The sequence below is a fragment of the Vidua chalybeata genome, chromosome 1 (assembly GCF_026979565.1).
Source record: "Vidua chalybeata isolate OUT-0048 chromosome 1, bVidCha1 merged haplotype, whole genome shotgun sequence".
In the NCBI taxonomy this organism is placed as follows: Eukaryota; Metazoa; Chordata; class Aves; order Passeriformes; family Viduidae; genus Vidua; species Vidua chalybeata.
In genome coordinates this window covers 17,986,567-18,004,402 of record NC_071530.1, presented here as the reverse complement: position 1 = coordinate 18,004,402, position 17,836 = coordinate 17,986,567, and the positions used below count along the sequence as shown (strand labels likewise).

The 17,836-nt window shown below is 43.0% G+C and overlaps 1 protein-coding gene across 2 annotated transcripts; it reads left to right on the top strand.

Annotated features, from left to right (window-relative positions):
• The first annotated feature begins 5,033 nt into the window (after positions 1-5,033).
• Positions 5,034-15,213, top strand: MSRB2 (methionine sulfoxide reductase B2). Of its 2 annotated transcripts, none has more exons than XM_053953320.1 (6): positions 5,034-5,207; positions 5,300-5,463; positions 6,450-6,556; positions 7,528-7,604; positions 11,554-11,701; positions 14,177-15,213. In XM_053953320.1, the coding sequence occupies exons 2-6, from the start codon at positions 5,355-5,357 to the stop codon at positions 14,282-14,284; spliced, it is 549 nt and encodes a 182-aa protein (XP_053809295.1). In that variant the 5' UTR covers positions 5,034-5,207; positions 5,300-5,354; the 3' UTR covers positions 14,285-15,213. The 2 variants fall into 2 exon arrangements, with proteins under 2 accessions (XP_053809295.1, XP_053809297.1); XM_053953322.1 differs by having other exon boundaries at positions 5,286-5,463.
• The last annotated feature ends 2,623 nt before the right edge of the window (positions 15,214-17,836 follow it).

Below are 17,836 nucleotides of genomic sequence, written 5' to 3'. Positions count from 1 at the left end.
AGTCTCTCCTCCAACCCGTGCCTTCAAAGAAAGACTCAGTAGTCTTCAGTCGTCTGGTCTCAAGGCAGTTTATTGCATGTTATCTCAAGGCACACAGACTTTCTGACATTCTCCCTGACTCCTTCTCCCTCTGCATCTCTCTCCGTCTCCCTTCGTCTTCGTCTCCATCTCTCTTCATCTCCCCGGCCCAAGGGGCTGGTGCCATCTTTTATATCACACATTACGTATTAAATGTTTATAGTTTTTCCCCAATGCCTATTACCTATATTGAACAGTGGCTTTCTACTCTAAACCAATCTGTGAGTGCCAACACCACCAAGAACATGGGGAATAGGAAGGAGAAAGAAGGAGGACAGGGCACGCCCAAATCCCTCCATCTTAGAACCTCTGACCCCCATGTACAAAACTCAGACCCCTCTGTACAAGGCCTAAAACCCCCCTGTACAGCACTCAAAAATCCTACCTTTTACTTTGTGATTACTTCTATTATAATATCTAAACTTTTGTGATTTCTTGTTCCTCCTGCAAAGTTGGTAAATTGTTCCATGGGTCAAACTCAAAACCACAGGGGTTTCTGGCTGCCTGCCAGGGTCTCAGAGGCTTCTGCCCTGGACCCAGAACATCCAAGAGTGTCTGAGGGACACCTTGGGTTTCGACAGTTTTCCCCACAGATCTGGCCAGATTTTATATCAGATGAAGCTGGAGAAGTTTTTGCTCAGCTCAGAGTTGCTCAGACAGGTCCTGGAAAAGAAACCCCAAATCCTGTTCCAGTGGGAGCAGGGTGTGCGGGCCAGATTGCCACCAGGCACTTCATTTTCATGAAATGGAAAACCAGCTCATGCCTTGAGAACAGAATGCTAGTTTTTCCAACAAAAGTAAGTCTTTGGGGGCTCACCTAAGAGAGAAGGAAAGAAGATTCATAGCTTCACTTACATGAGTCCCAAATTTAAAAATACATATAAGATGAATGAGTGGGAATAAAACTCGTTCTAGCAAGCCTCATTCCTCAGTAATTCCCATTTGTTGGGAAAAAGGCAAACTCTGTTATCAGGAAAGTCACTCTATGGAAGAGAGTCATTTTCCTAATCAGAGTGTGAAGCATGCCCTACTCTTAAATCATTTATATTTTACTTTTTTATGATGCAATCATGAATTAGCTTTTTCTGTGTTTGTAATGAGAGAATAGAACAGATGGTCAGGGCTTAGTTCAGGGTGATAAATCCATTAGGATAACCTACAGAAAGTTGCTGCTATGGCAGTTGCTGCTAAATAAGTGTTCATTCAATCTTCTGTTCAGGCTTTGGGTACTGTGTGGAAGAACCATCTCAGTTCTTCACTACCTTGGGATAAAAGGGATAAGAAATCTCACACAAATTTGTGTATTGTATTATTACTGTCTATATGGCTCAAGGAACTGGATGGTATGATATGGGGGATGCATAGAGTAATGCAGGAAATAGCCTGGATCTGTTGCTTCCCAATAGCTGTCCCTGAAGATACACATACTCCATACCAGACTGCATGTCTACTTTTAGCTGAACCAATGACTCAATTGCAGAGTTGAGTTTTCTATTGAGGAGTGATTGCAAACTCCCATTTAACTTTGAATTCATGCCTTCACTTGTTATGCAAGAAATTTCTCAAAACATTTAGAAACATTTAGTATAATTTATACTGGACAGGACCTATGGAGGGCATTTGGTCTAATCCAACTCAAAGCATTTGTCACAGTGGACCAAATCCATAGGTCTCTTCCAACTGGAACTATTCTATTCTGTCCTGTTCAAATTCTACCCTTAGACTCCAAGAGAAGGCTCTCACTTAAGCTAGCCCACAAATATGACCTATTACTTTCCAAAAACAAAGGTTAAAATAATCAGATATTCTATAGCTTATGATTAGCAAAAAGAGATATTAAACCATAAAGCAAACAAAGTGAGAAGTTGTGTGTTCATTGTTTCTGATGATGTCTTTGACCTGAGTCACATCAGGCTGCTCCATAAATGAATCTAAGCAGAATCTATAGATGAACTTCAGGAGGTTCAGATCTGCATTCAGTCTCTGTGTGTCTCTGGAAACCAGCAGTACCCTTTTCCAAGGTACTTTGACACTTCTGTTTCCAATAATTTTTGCCAAAATCCCTTTTCATCACTGGAATTCAGCACCAGAGCACTACCACATATCTTTAGATAATGTTTCCATGTGGAAACAGTATCTCCATATACCAAGAGCTCCATAGTTTCGTCACACCTGAGTGGCTAGAGGCTGGCTGTGGAGCTGTATCAAGTCCATTAGAGGAGAGAGAAGACTCTGCTGTGGAAGGATGTGGAGTTCCTGCAGTATCTCTTAAAAAAGCTTTGAGGGTTTACGTGGAGGAAACAGAGCCCCCCACAGATACGAACCCCCACAGAAGGGCTTATGGCAGACCCCTGTCCTTCACTCCCCGGGCACCTGGGCACACAGCACCCCTACATATGACAGGTCCAAGACAAATTGTGGCATGGTGAGCTCCCACGTGTTTCAGTGGAAACACCCCACAGGAGGGGACATACATTAGGTCTGACAAAGAGAGCAGAGGAAAACTGATTGCACACAAATGCATACAAAATAAAACCACCACAATTTCAGTGTTTTCTTCCATACGTGGTAATGTCAAGGGGCTTTATTAACAAAAGCTGTGTAAGCAGAGGTTTGAATTTGAACAGGGTTTTTTTTCACTTCTGCATCTTGTTGCTGCCTGGCTGAGTGCTCAGTATCTGCCAATGCAGGCACTACGTGATGCTCTGCTTGTCCCCATGGCCATCAGTCAAGACAGAGCCTGAGCTGGGAAATGGCTGGAACCCCAATAAATATTAGGAGGATAGTGTGGGCTGAGACTGCTTCCCTCTTCCCTTCTGCTCTCACCTACACTTGTGGTGCTGCTGCTGCCTCGGCACAGAGCCACACTACAGGAGGAGCTAAGGAGCTTTTCCCCATCTACACATGTCTAATGGGACACTGTGCTTTGGATGAGTGGCCCTTCCCTGAATGCAGTTTGTGCGTATGCTGGAGACAGATGACATTTTTAGCAATAAATCTGCTGAATTACAACTCAGGGAGAATTTACTTGAAAATTTACATATGTAGTTAGGGGAGATTTTTAAATGCTTCCCCTTGTGCATAAGGGAGAAAAAAAAAAATAGGAGGAAAATTAAGTAACCATTTAATTGGCTTCCAGAACAGTCTATGGGGAGAAAGGCAGGCCGGATGTCTGCCTAGCTACACGGCTTGGTGTGTGCTGTAACCATGGGAGGCAACATTACAGGCATGGCAGGACAATGATTTGGTTTTTCAGCACTGAAGATCTGAAAAATGAATTACCTCCAGCTGGGGGGTTGTTTTCCACTTGAGGAAGACCTGTCATGCTGGTTTGGATGACTGCAGGTCAGGCTTCTGTTTCAGGGGAAAATGGAGTATTTTCTCCTGCTCTGCCATGCACCACCTCAAATGTGGATCACAGCTGTTGGGAGGAATGGGATCTGCCTCTTCCACCACCCCCCTAATTTTAATCAAGGAGTGGCTTGTAGTGAACTGGGTAACTGAGAGGATGATGAGGCTTGGGCTGATGAGCCTGATGCCTTGTGCTCCTTCGTGCTCCCACTGCCCCCCCAGACCCCTACTTCCCTCCTCCAGAATCTGAGGAAAATGGTACAGCAGCAGACCTGTGTTGGTTCAGTTCCCACTGCCTCAAAACTGCTGCGTTTTGGGATGGCACCAGTAACAGAGACCTGCAAGAAAGATACTGACAGTTCATTTTTTATTTAATTTTGTCTTTTAAAAAAGCACCAGTTAAATCAATGTCAATTACATGAAAACATGCAAGTTTCAGGACTAACCACTTTCTCTCACCCTCCTTCATTTCTCAGGTAATTCAGGGAGAACTCTATTGATTACCTGTCCTCCTCAGGAGCAAACACCATCTGAGTGAGATTAAGACCAGGAATGTGAAGGAAATGCCTCTTTTCTACAGCTGAACTGGAAACAGAGGCCAGGAGTCACATCATCACCTGCTACCACTTTCTAGCCCTAAGCCACTTGCCAGAATTGGGGAAGTGTCAGATTGGGTCTCTCCTCACCAAAGGCTCCCTAACCTGTTCTAACTCCTTCCTAAACCATGGCTAAATGACTGATATAAGATGCCATAGGGATAAGCTAGAAAGTGTTTGGAAAGATCACAGGATCATACTTGCCAAAATGGCTGAACATGGAAAAATGTTGTCCCTCTGCCTATAGTGTGGATGCTGCCTTCTGCCAGCACCAAAGGGGTGGCAAAGCCCTCTCCTCCCTGCCAGCAGCACTACTCTGCTAACATCCTGAATCACAGTCCTGCGGACTCACAGGCATCACATCTCCAGGGTTTTTATCCAGGTACTCTGGCTTCATTCCACCGTGTCTTATTACACAGCAGAAAGCCATAAATCAGCTGTGTGCCCCACTCCCCCCTGCCACTGCAGACAGTGAATGCACCATGGAGGAGCCTTGCTGATATCCTTCCTGTGGTGCAGTACTCTGGATCCAAGCAGAGACAGTGATTACAACCATGGTACTGATCGGATGCTGTGTTGGATGTCCTCAGCTGCCACGGAACTCACTGTCTTAGGCATAAGGATGGTTCAATACAAATGTGTATATACAGGACTGATCACACAAGACTATTTTTTAGCTTTTCAAATTAGGCTAGAAGAATGAGACCAAAAGAAAGTAAATTTGTATTAAACATCATTATTAACTTTGTTATCCAATGCAATCAAAACACTTCCTTCCAAACAAAATGATGAACTAATTCAAAATCAAAAATGTAACTATTGGAAGAAAAGCAGACCAGTAGCATTAAGGCTTAACATAGAAAATTAACTTGTGTTTAGGTCTACCTTTCAAGGACGGGCTGCCAGACTAACACACGTGTCCTGTTACAGGAATATTTATAGGCCAAGCCAAGGCAGCTGTGACTGCAAATCACCCCATGAAAGCAGGAAACTCTCAGATGGCACAGCGCCTTTGCCATTCCTTGATCCAGGACACGCATCTAGGACAGCAAGAGCGCTTTTGCATGCAAGTACCAGACCTGTTCTCCTTAAAAACAACCTAGAATAGCTGCAAGCAAATGTCTCAACAGGATTTTGTTATGTTTACGGCTTCAGCGAGTATTCATTTTTAAGCTGGTCTCGGTAAGAAGTGATTGAAACATTTACGTGCAAATACTGCATCGGCATTTAAGCGGGTGCTTTACTCATTGCTTTTATGAGATCTGATTCTTTAGGTGGAACGCAGTGATTACACACGGCCGGCGTCTGCCCTGGTCCCGCCCCGCCGCTATGGCGGCTCGTCCGCTCGGGAGGATGCTCGGGAGCCGCCGCCTGCTGCTCCTGCTCCGCTCCCCGCTGCCGAGCGCCGGCTGCGCCCGCGCTGCGCACAGAGGCACAGGTACCCCCGCCTGGCGCTTGGGGAGGGGGAGAGGATCCCGTGTTCGCCGTCTTCTGGCCACTTAGGAAGGGCTCCATTAGCATGCTGTAGGTTTTTGTCTTGAACTGGCAGGCTAAGCTCTAGGTTTTTTGGTTAAACTATCATTTTAAAATTCATTTCTCCCTGCCCTTACCCCCCCCCCCCCAGTCTCACCTCTACCTTGCAAGAGATTAATTCAGACAAGCATTCGTTCCTCAGGAGCTGATTGTTTTTCAGGGATCCCATGCTGATGGGAGATAGGCTAGCAGGTAGTTCCCCATCTCAGACTTTTTGATTAGGAAAGTATTAAACTCGTTTACTCGCTGTTTTTCAGCCAGTCTAATAATTCTTGGCCAATGCTGTACCACCATAAGTGTTCTTGGTGTGTACAGTCTCACAGGATATGTTGCTGGAGGTTTGCACCATGACAGGCGACTTCTGCTCTGCTGTTGTATGTCCCTCACTTAACTGTGGCCCCATTTCTCTTGGGCTGTAGGTGTTGCTTTCTCCCAGTCTTCCTTCTTAGCACCACTTTTCACTGGGGCCTGTGGAAGTTGTCAGTGTTCCACACCTCACAGATGAACATTACTTCTGGTTTCTGAGGGTTTCCAAGAGGTTTGCCAAACCTTTTAGTGATATCTGGGGCTGAAGGAGGAGCACTGGCAGACCAGCAGTTATCCTGAGCCAGGGCAGAGGCCTGTGCTGGGAGAGTGGGAGGTACCTGGGGTCATAGGTGCCCATTTCCTTTACAAGCCTTCCCAAGTGGTTTGCTGGAGCTGCTCTCTTGATGTAGCACACCAAATGGAAAGCAGATGCAAAGTCCTGCACATGCCCCTGCTCATGCCCCTGAACTGCCCTCTGTGCTTTGTCTGTACCCATAGAAACTTTTGGAGAACTGAGATGATGATGGAAAGCATCAATGGAATCTAAGCTCTCTTACTAAATTATCTTTCTATATCTAATTGAAGACACAGACCCCCTCACTAAGCAAGCTGAAGCAGCTGCTGCTACAGACTGGAAAAAAAAATTGACTCCGGAACAATTCTATGTAACGCGAGAAAAAGGAACTGAACTGGTGAGCAGAAGTGCTAATGCTGTCCAAGGGTGAGCCACCTCCTCTGCCTGCTGGCACAGAAAACCTGCCCTGTGGAGCTGTCACCACTCAATTTCTTCACAGGATTTCCCCTGCCTTCCTGTGGATGAAAGTTAGACTCAACATACGGAACAGGGTGGATTTTGTTCTGACCCAGACTGTTTTGCAGATGAAAAACATTCTGCATTCTTTTCATATTTTATTGGTTCTTTTTTTCTGGGATACTTTCCTGCCAGATCAACTGTTTGTGTGGTGGGAGTAGAGGCCTGTCCAGAGGACAGGGAGATCCTCAGATATTTTTATCCTGTAGTCTCCTTTTTGTGACCATATGTAGATCAGCCATGGAAATCTTAAACATCGCGCTCCCTTCAGGAGATGGGTTCCCCCTCGGGTGCCAGATCACCCACCCACTTGTCCCCACATTTCCTCCTTCTGTGAAGGAAGCCATGTAGCATTGTGGGTGGAGTGCTGGTTGTCCCTAGCCCAGAGACAGGACTTCTGCACATGTGTAGCATGTACCATGTGATCTGTGCCCAAATCCATATCTATAAAATAAGGATCCCAGTACCAGACCATGCAGGAAGGAGGAGAGTCCGTTTGTAAAGCCACTTTAAAGTTGTGGCAATCCATAGCAGAGCCCTGGCCTTTGGGATCCTGCACATTTCACCAGTTTCTTGGAGGTCATGACTCCATCCTTGGTACCTGGGTGATTTATGCATCTGACTGGTCTCAAGGTTTGTGGGGGTAGGGGGTAGTCTTCACTACTAACCCAAAGGCATCCTCCCCTTCGTTTCTTTGGGCTGCTAATGTTTGTTCTTCAAAGGCCCCCTGCAAAGCCTTCTTTTTATGGTTTTTCTCCTGTTTTGAATCTGATTCCTACATGCTTCTTCCAGATGGTGAGCTTTTAAAGACCTACATTATTAACTTCTCTTTTTTCCTTCCTATTTTAAAAGCCATTCAGTGGGATCTATCTGAATAACACAGAATCAGGAATATACTGCTGCGTGTGCTGCAATGCCCCCCTCTTCAGGTAACATCCTCTAGATTTCACAGCGTCTTTACCATGTACTGATGGCAGAAAGGGCAATGGCTTTTAATGAATGGCATAGAAAGTGTTGGTCAGAAGAACAATCCCTTGATGCCCAAGTGCTGTGTGTAAATCTTCCAGGATGCCTGTGGTGACACAGATCCATGGTATGCTTTTTCCTTGAGCTGATTGGGATTGCCTGTGCCCAGCACACAGCCATCATGTCCTAGTCTGCCTGTTTCTCCTGACACACTTCTTTTTAGTTGATAATAATTCTCTGTTTAAGAGTCCTTAAGCCACAAGCTGCTGCAAAATACATGTATTTATGCATGAGTATCACTGTGTGTTTGCTCTGTTCTTGTGCTCCTCCATACTCATCTTCTGCCACTCGTGCTGCTGAGCTAAAGAGACCTTGGTCTGCCTTTGTCTACTGTTGTGATGTTCTCATTGCTGGGTCCCTCACACTGCAGCTGAGACCTTCTCTTCACCCCCACGCCCTCCTTGTTCCCTAAATTAAATTCCACTATTCTTGCCTTTTTGGTTACATCTACTTTTTAAAGCCTGGCTGCAAATAATTGCCCAGTTAACCTCTGTGCTCTTTACAATACTATATATTTTGCAACTTCATTAACGTCTAAGTAAAAGCAAATAGAGTGCCTTGGAGTAGGATGTGCAAGGGGTGTTCTGTTCTCTGTAACTGAACCAGGAAAGACAGTTTCTCATATTTTTGATCTAGAAAATAGCCCTTATTTATTCCCAACTGAGAATTGAATGAAATGTGGCTGATTTAAAGGATGAATCACAGATCAGAACTTCAAATGGGATGCTGAGGATCAAGAGATTTGGATAGTAAGAAAGGAGGGGAAAATACAATGGGTGTATTGAAAATAAACCCAGACTAGGCAATTAAATTATAATTGTGTACAATTCGTTTTTCTTTGGCCAAGTGCAGAAAACTATTGTTATGCAAACATGCATTTGCTTAAATGTATAATTTTCCATAGAGATTTGCTAATGAATACTTCTAAATAAATTAATTTCTGATGTTAGCTCAGCATTACAAAATATTCTGAAGAGAAATATAAAACCTAGAAACACCTCTGGAAAATTCAGATAAATTAGAGAAATTGTAAAGTACTAAGCTTTCCTTCCATTCCTTCAGAGTTCCTTCCATTCCTTCAGATTTTCCTTCAGTTTCAGCATCTTTTATATTAGAAAATTGATATTGACAGGCCAACATGAAGGAGACAAACACTGGAGGGAATTGCTTCTGTTGTTGAACTAATAACAAAACAGCAATATAACCAAACGGTTAGGCTGCCCTTTGCACTATCCAGCTCTCAGAGAATATAAGCACTTTTCTTTGCAGCAGAAGATAATGCTAAGCCTCACAGACAAAAAAAAGCCAATTTTTCAGGGAAAAAAAAAAGGCTCATAAGAAAAAAGGAAACTATTAAATGTGAAAAATCGCCTGAAAATATATTTTCCATGGAGATATTATGCTGTGGAGAACACAAGCAATGACGGGGAGAAATCATATTGGATAAGAGATTCACTCATCATGTTTATTTCCTAGTCCATTAAACATGTTCTTGGTTTTTTTTTTTGGTTTTTTTTTTTTTTTTTTTTTTTCAAGTACATTAGATCATTAGCTACAGGTAAATATGAAGTATTTCTTCCTTTCTTTGAAACATGTGTGTATACATTTAAATCAGAATTTAGTACCTCCTGCTACCAAATACACATTTGAAAGAGCTGAAAATACATGGAACAAACCCCTAACCTTTACATATAGCAAATTGTGGTGCTTTAATGAAATCTCAAACCTTCATCAAACCATAACCTACAGCTGAGATTCATACAGCAAAAAAGCACTTTTTAGAATTATCTGGATTCTATCCAGGACAACTGAAACAGGGATCAAAGTAAATGACATGTGCTGGAGGAATGGTGTGTCGAGGTCTAATCTAATGCATATGTTTAGGGAAAGTCCATTTATCCATAAATTAAGTGGTGAAATACTTCAAAGGACAAATATGATCTTGAACAGCAATATGTTTGGGTACTAAAATGTTTCTATTAGGGCATCTAAGTGACATTACTGTTAATAAAACCATTTCTGTTGAGAGCTAGTTTAACAGCTCAAAAGATTGTTCCTTTAGCAGTGGAAAACATCTACAATAAACTTAAGTATTGTGAGTGGCATGTAAGGGACAGAGTCAGTCAGGGTCAGTCAGATGCAAAACCCACGCAGTGTTAAAGACCTTCCTTGACTCTGTGGGTTTTCAAAGAGGATCTTTGTATCTATGTCTGAATAAACATAAGGATTCCTGCATCAAAAATTAAAGAGTTTTGGTAAAAAAAGAAACAGAACAGATGTATGTCAGGGAAGCTCAGAAGTCATATACGAATATGTGTCCCTCAGGTCCTTCTTGGGGACTCTGTGGCTGGTAGGGACAGTATTCATGTGGTTTTGTGGCAGGTAAAGCAGGAAGCCTTTAGATGGAAAGAAACAGGCCTGGAGCCCTAAGGACCTTGTTGTACAAACACAGAGTCTGCAAACTGCATTTGCTTCAGAGCAGGCTGCTCCTGTGCTGTGTCCTATTTTTCTAGTTTTATGGAGAGGAGGGGAAGGAGAACATTTCTCATGGCTATCTGTGTGTTGATGTAAATTACTAAGCAACAGCCCACACAAAAACTAACCTTTGGTCATTCTGTGCTAGCAAATCTTTACTTCCACAGCTGCATTACTCAATGACAGCCCTGTACAGATGATTATAAAAATGCTGACTCATGCACTGCTCTTTGGGTTGGATTTTTTAAGCTTTTTGTCCAGTTTGGTTGCCTTGTCTTTCTAAAAGGCACTGCAATTAAGATTTTCAGATTTTTCTTCACCATGTGAACCACCCACCAAAATATACATGATATATGTGACATACTTTGTTTAAAATTCTGTTGTAACTAACGTTTCGATCCCCTTGATCGAGAGCTGCTAGTGGTGCTGATGTCTCCATCCACCACTAGATGCCAGTAAGAGCATTGGGTTTGCGAAACTGGGAAAAAATCATGAGAAATCATGAGGAAATGGTTGTGGTGAGTCTCATCTGAGAAGTATGTGAACCTATCTTCCCTTCTTGTTCTAACTCACGCTAGGTCCCTCTTTGATAAGAGAAGGTTCATATTGCTGTCAAAGCTTGCACAATTTTAAACAAGAGGGATTATCTAATTTCTGTACCAAATCCCTAAAATATATTTTGATCATATTTGCCAACACACTCTAGGTTTTAATCTGCAGCTAAACAGTGCTGGTCACCCTGGATGTTAACAGGAGGCACCCACAAGCTGATAGTCTGTTGTACTGTTTCTTATGGCTGCGATTATCTCTTGGGAAAAGTAGATCTTTGGCTGTGAGGATTTGTCATTGGTTGATTGATAGTTTGAGCAAGGCTCTGTTTGGTTTTCCAAACCAGCTTGATGGCTGACTGCAAGACAAAGCCTCTATCATCATCAGGCACAAGCCTGGTCTGGTGGGCCGGCCCAGCTTTTGTCTATTCTTTGTTTCTTCTTGTAAACTCTCTTCTCTGAGATTGCTGGATTGAGCCATGCTTCAAACTGCAACAACCTGAAGGTGTAATTTGGCTAAACACTATAGCATAATATTAGTATAGCACAGATGTCAGAAAAAAACCCTTTTCTCAGCTTTATAAAATACAACCTGACACTGAAATAAAAACATTTTGAGGCAAAATCTCCTGTTGTGAGATGACTGAGAATTCCCTTTAAAAAAGAGTTTCCAGCACAGTTCAATGCCAATGAGAAAACTTCTACTGTGCCAAATATTAATATTGGAACAACACAGAAATGAGGGAAGAAGCCAGAGTTCTTAACAGAAGCAGACTCTTTTGTCATATCTCTGTTATTAACTAACAAGAAGATCTGGTTTCCACTATAGCTCAGAGAAGAAGTACAATTCTGGGACTGGATGGCCATCTTTTTCTGAGGCTTATGGTACTTGTGGCAGAGATGAAAGTAATACCAATATTGTGAGACGACCAGATAACTCACTGGGGTCAAGTAGAACTGAAGTCATCTGCAAACAGGTATGTTTATTTTGGAGATGATACACAAAGACACAAAACTTAGCAGATAAGTTTTCTTTGTGCCCATGAATGAATCTACCTAAACACAACAGTGAGAATTACAGTATCACTGGAGCCATTCTTTCTCAGCCAGAGGTGAAGAAGAGTATGTGACTGTGGAGAGCAATTGTGTATGTATAGCCAAAGGCTGGAGCTTACACAGAAAATTTACTCAGAGAGATGGTAGAAGAGACTCTGAGATAGGATCCATGCATTTGGCCCATCTCAGGCACAGTTCTTCCTCATTCAGCCTTGCTAAATATTTGCTGTAGATGTTCTTAAAATATTCAGAGTGAGACACCAGCCCTCAAACCATTTGCAGCCATTACTATTTGCCCTGTGGGGTGGTAGCTGTGCTCTGCATCTCCACAAATATTTTCTGTGGATTCTCTTGTTTCACAGAAGCTACCCTTCTATTTTTTCTAGCTATTTTAACTCCCTCAGTAATCTCTTTTCTAGACTAGAAAGGTCCAGTTCCTTCAACTGTTCCTTTTTATGCAGTGCTTTTCAGTGTGCTCACCATCCCGTTACTGTGTTTTACTTCCTTCCCAATTGACCCTTTTCCTTGTAGTAGACTGCAAGGTTGCACATAGCACTGCAGCTGGGCCCAGCCTGCAGCAGGGATTAGAGGTTCTTCAGGTGTGTTAGAAATGGTTTTCCTGTCCTTACACCTTTACCTTTCCACAGACCATGTTACACAGACACATATTTATTTTGGAACCTGCTGTAATACCCAGGTTCTTTTTCTAAAGAACTGCCACTCTTAACCATTTCTTCCCAGCCCTGAATCTGTTTTTTACTTCTGTTAAGGTATAAAAGTATGCAATTGAATTTAATGAATTGCGTCTTGGATTTGGGTTTTTTTATGTCCATGTGTGTCTGTTTTTGTAAACTGTTGAGATTGTTAATGCTGTCCTTCAGTGTGCTTGCAGCAGCTTAGGTACATCTGCAAATGTAACAAGAGTTTGCTGCAGTCCATTATCTTGGAAGAGTTCACATTTACAGCCATATGTAGCAAGCACCTCCAAGAACCCCAGCTGAAGACCTTCCAATTTTATAATGTCAGTGATAGCTATACTGTGTCTAATATTTTCACGTCAGTAATTTGAGAGGGGAATCCTCAGTTGATCTGTGAGAATGACCTACAGTGACTTATTAACTTGAAATTTTCATGACATATTGAGATGTTAGATCCTCTCATTTATTTCCTATACTTTCTGGCAATAATACCATTTGAATTTCTCTTCTGGGATCTGCTTGTTTGGGGGCAGATACTTGCCCACTGACAAGATGTGATTCCTTGTCATCCCCAGGACTCTCCCACTCACACAACTCAACAGTGATTTAATCATGGGAGTTTCTTAATTCAGGATACCGCAGTAGGTACCAGCATAATGTTGGTCCATAATTCCAATGATAACAACATAATGACAGTGGTTTCTGGTCACCAGTGGTGCTCCCCGGGGCTCAGTGCTGGCACCAGCTCTGTTTAAATCTTTATCAATGACCCACATGAGGGGATCCAGGGCACCCTCAGTCAGTCTGCAGACACACCGAGCTGGGTGGGAGTGTTGAGCTGCTGAAGGCTCTGCAGGGGGAACTGGACAGGCTGCACTGATGGGGAGAGGCCAGAGCTCTGAGGTTCAGCAAGGCCAAGTGCTGGGCCTGCTCCTGCCCTTGGGTCACAACAACCCCTGCAGCTACAGGCTGGGGCAGAGTGGCACGAAAGATGCCTGGAGGAAAAGGTCCTGGGGGTGCTGGTCAACAGCAGCTGAACATGAGCCAGAGAGTGCCCAGGTGGCCAAAAGGCCAATGGCATCCTGGCCTGGATCAGCACCAGTGTGGCCAGCAGCACCAGCGCAGTGACCATAACCCTGTACTCAGCACTGGTGAGGCCACACCTCAAATCCTGGGTTCAATTCTGGGCCCCTCAATTCCAAAAGGACATTGAGGTGCTGGAGAGAGTCCAGAGAAGGGCAATGGAGCTGGGGAAGGGTCTGGAGCATAAGTCTGATGATGAGAACCATTTGAGGGAGCTGGAGGAGTTTAGCCTGGAGAAGAGGAGGCTCAGGGGTGACCTTATCACTCTCTACAACTGCCTGAAAGGAGGGTGCAGCCAGGTGGGGGTTGGGCTCTTCTCCCAGGCAGCTGGAGACAGGACAAGAGGACATGGCCTCCAGCTGCACCAGGGGAGGTTCAGGCTGGGCATCAGCAGGAATTTCTTCATGAAAAGGGTTGTTAAACATTGGAATGGACTGCTGAGGGAGGTGGTGGAGTCACCATCCCTGGAGGTGTTCAAGAAACCACTGGACATGGCAATTAGTGCCATGGTGGTGATCAAAGATGGACTCTATGAATGAGAGGTCCTTCCCAGTCTAAATGATTCTGTCATTTTGTAGCAATACAATAATAAAATGGTAATCATTTCTGTTGCAGTGTGATGCCCATCTAGGCCATGTGTTTGATGATGGACCCGCACCTTCTGGGCAGAGGTTCTGTATCAACAGCATTTCATTAAACTTCAAACCAGGCTCTGGTCAGTGAGAAGTGGCTCTCTCTGACTTGCAGAACATTCTTTCTTTGCTTGTACAGCATGCTTTTAATACATAATTCAAATTTTAGTATTTGTGCTGTAGTAGCTTTGTTTTTCAGCTGTTATCATTGTTGATAAAATACATATTTTTGTTTTAACTCTTTGTCAGTCTGTCTTTTCATGGTTAGTGTAGTGTGTTGAACTGCTTATTGTATTTTTTAATTTAAAAATCTGTGCAATAGTTCACATTTGCAGCTATCATCATTAACTGTATTGAGGCTGCTGAAATGAGGTGCTCTCCTGAACCTGACTGCCTATTCTGAGCAGTAGTTGTGGCACTCAGGAACACAGATGTATATGGCTGATCATGGTAAACTTATACTTCTATAAAATCATCATATCCTTCTAAAGGGAAGCAAAAATAACATGAATCTTCAAATAAGGTCTGAGGGGTTTTTTTTCCCCCTGATATGAGAGACCCTTAGCTGAGCCAAGTGACTTTTTTGTGAACCCATAAAAGCAAAGTCCTGAAGGAGGACCTAATTAAAACTATTTCAGGCAATGGAACCAGTGGAGACATAAAGTCTTTCTTCTTTTAAATCAATTATTTTGATTCTGTATCCAATAGCAGAGTTGAAATAGGGTTTGCTCTAGAAACTTCTCTTACTGCAATTATATGGTAATAATGTAATGGTATGTGTAATATTTTCAGACTTCTGTTATCACTTGTGTATTTCAGAATCCAAAAATAAAAATGAATATGCTATTTACTGTATTTGGGGGAAACAAATCAGCATAAAAAACCAGGCTTGGTAAAGTGTTGCTTTTGATGCTTGTTTGTTCTTCCTTGTACAAGTTTGTAAATACTTCTGCGTTCTCCCAAGCATTGTCATTACAGTTTGCCCTAACAGCAAAATAAATCCTATGTCTGTTAAATTGAGCTTTCCTTCCTTCAGAATTTTTTCCAGAGAAAATAATCTCTGACTCAGAACATCAGCTTCACTAAACTGGCTGGGCTCTAATGCTTCCCTGCTGAGAGTTACTAGGCAACATCTCATTTGGCTTTACCTATAACAGCCTGTTTCCACTCTCCCCACTTTGGTTGCCTCAGTGATAAAAAGGGTGTGTTCATTTACTAGTGTAGTCTTAAAGCTGTTTAATGTCTTCAGAAAATGGACCTCTACTGCACTGAATTTATTTCTGCTCCTTCCATCTTGGAGCTCTGTGAGTTTTCATTCTCCTCTGCTTTCTACAGGGAACTCTACAGTTCCCTGACATCATAGCTCTACAAATCCAAAAACATCATAGAAGCAATGATCACTACAGCCAACCTAGACCAGAATGGCACAAAGCCCACCAGAGGTGTGAAGCAGCATGAGTGAAGCCAACACTTGGTGCTACTGATTTTATGTAGTGTCTCAGCTGGTGCCAGTCCCATTGCCATCAGAGGTGTCTGTTAACAGCACTAACACGCTGCTTGCTGTGCCTGTGCTGCATCATGCTCTGCCTCTCAGGGTTGCCCTTGCATCACCCACTGTATTTTCTGTCTGCTCTGGCCAGGCTGTGCATGCCCAACCTGCTCAGGTCTCTGCTCTCAAGGGCCTTCACAAGTTGTACAGAAATCACAGTCTTTGCACTGTCTGAATTCATGTGCCCCCTTATCCTGATATATTTTCATCCACTGTTTGTATCTTTGTTTGTCTTAATGTTTAAAGGTTATTTGACCTTTAAAGGCATTCTTTAGTTGGGCAGCCTTCTGTCCTCTCCTCATGTTTCCTAACAGAAGAGGGTTCTCTCAGAAAGGGGGAAGGTTTTCCCATGAGGACTCCTGTGTTCAGCCAAGTGCTGGTGAAAGAAGCCAGCACCTGCCTTAGAAGAGTGACATTTGGCTGGGATACCAATGAAAATGCTCCTCACTTCTGCAAGTGACCTAAAGTAGAACAGAACTGGCAAAATACCTGTTTTTTTCCTGTCTCCAGAGATTCCAGGTCTTGCTGACACCTTTTATGAATGAAAGTGTCATACAAACAAAACAGACCATGAAGCAGACCATCCACACAGACCTATGTGCAAACAGCACTCAGTTTAGTACCTTGGATGGATGGACGTGGTTGGTGGAGATCAGCTCTTAGTTAACTGGCAAGTTAGTACCTACTACTCACAGAGGGAGCTTGCCAGAGCAGAGAGCACATTTATTTCACATCTACAAAGATCATTGTATGCAACTGGACATTTGGGGTTAGCAGCAGCTGGTGCCTCCTCACTCATGGAGCAGGATTACCTGAGGAAAGAGTCCTGGAAGGCCCCAGTTCAGCTTGTGCAGTGTTACTGATACATAATCAATGAACACATCCATAGCTCCAAGAACAGCACCTGACCTGCACTACACTGGTATGTCACCAAGCAAACACAGCGAGGCTCCCACTGAGGGGGGAATCAGACACTGAGATAAGCAGCCTTCTTTTGCTTCATATGAAACAGGGGAAAGGGGGAAATTTGACCATGGGCGTAAAATCAGGGCAATGATACATCGCCTTTCAGTGCAATGTAAACTGTTGGACATGTGGGATCTCTGACCGAAGGCTCTTTGGGGCAGTGCCCTTCATTGTCTTCTGTCTCTGAGGTACCAACCACACCAGGACAGGTCCAAGCTAAAGGCCCCTAGTGTTATAAGATCATGAAAAATAAAGACCAATCATAGTGGAAGGCATTATCAAGGAGTATCACAGGCTACAAGAATTTTCCTCGTGTATCTGCAATTACTTTGTTCCACCGTAGTGAATAAAGAGCAGTTGCTTTTCCTGGCAGAGTGGAATATACTCTGCCAGGCAACTGCAGATTTCTGTTTCATTCTTCACATCTGAGGAGTTTTACCATGGTTATTTCATTAATTAGTTTCAATGTTGATACTTTTTATGCCACTGTGGTTTTAAATAGCCTTTTTATAAATCCTAAGTGAGGTTTCTACATAACTCTTATGAGATTCTTTACATCTTAAATATACTATTTTATGACTTTCTTAGTCTCTACAGCATCTCTACAAGGCAAGTAACTATTCCCTCTTTTGGTGAGGGAAGACTTGATGAGAAAAAAATACTGACTTGCTCAAGACTTCAAATTAAATTTGCAGTCAAGCCAGAATTAGACTCTGCATGGCTCATGACAGCTTCCATATCTTCATACCCTACTTTTTCAAAACTCGTCTTGGTAATGGATTGTTTAGGGGGGAAAGGGTGTAAATTGCCAAAAAAGAGGAAGTAAACTTAGCATATGTTTTCCAGCTATGGTATTAAAACCAAATCTAAGCCAGCACAGGCAACTTGGCTCATAAAGAGAAATACTTGACCTCTTTCTCAGAGCAAATGTGATAAGGGCTTGGTTAGAAATTAGAGGGGGGGGGGGAAAGAGAGAAAATAGGAAAGAAGGAGCAGATTATATTACTAGAAACTTCACTCAGAAGAAAATCATAATGGGCAGAAATGGGCAGAAATCATAATGCCCATACTTTAGCCGTGTATCCACAGAATTATAGTGATGCTCTTTTCTACTGCACAATGCTGCCA

What these genes read in the sequence shown, in the direction of transcription:
- MSRB2 (XM_053953320.1), top strand. Translation starts at nt 5,355, where the DNA reads ATGGCGGCTCGTCCGCTCGGGAGGATGCTCGGGAGCCGCCGCCTGCTG. An exon ending in CGCTGCGCACAGAGGCACAG is followed by an intron (nt 5,464 to 6,449) that starts GTACCCCCGCCT and finishes ATCTAATTGAAG; the next exon opens with ACACAGACCCCCTCACTAAG. An exon ending in CTGAAGTCATCTGCAAACAG is followed by an intron (nt 11,702 to 14,176) that starts GTATGTTTATTT and finishes TTTCTGTTGCAG; the next exon opens with TGTGATGCCCATCTAGGCCA.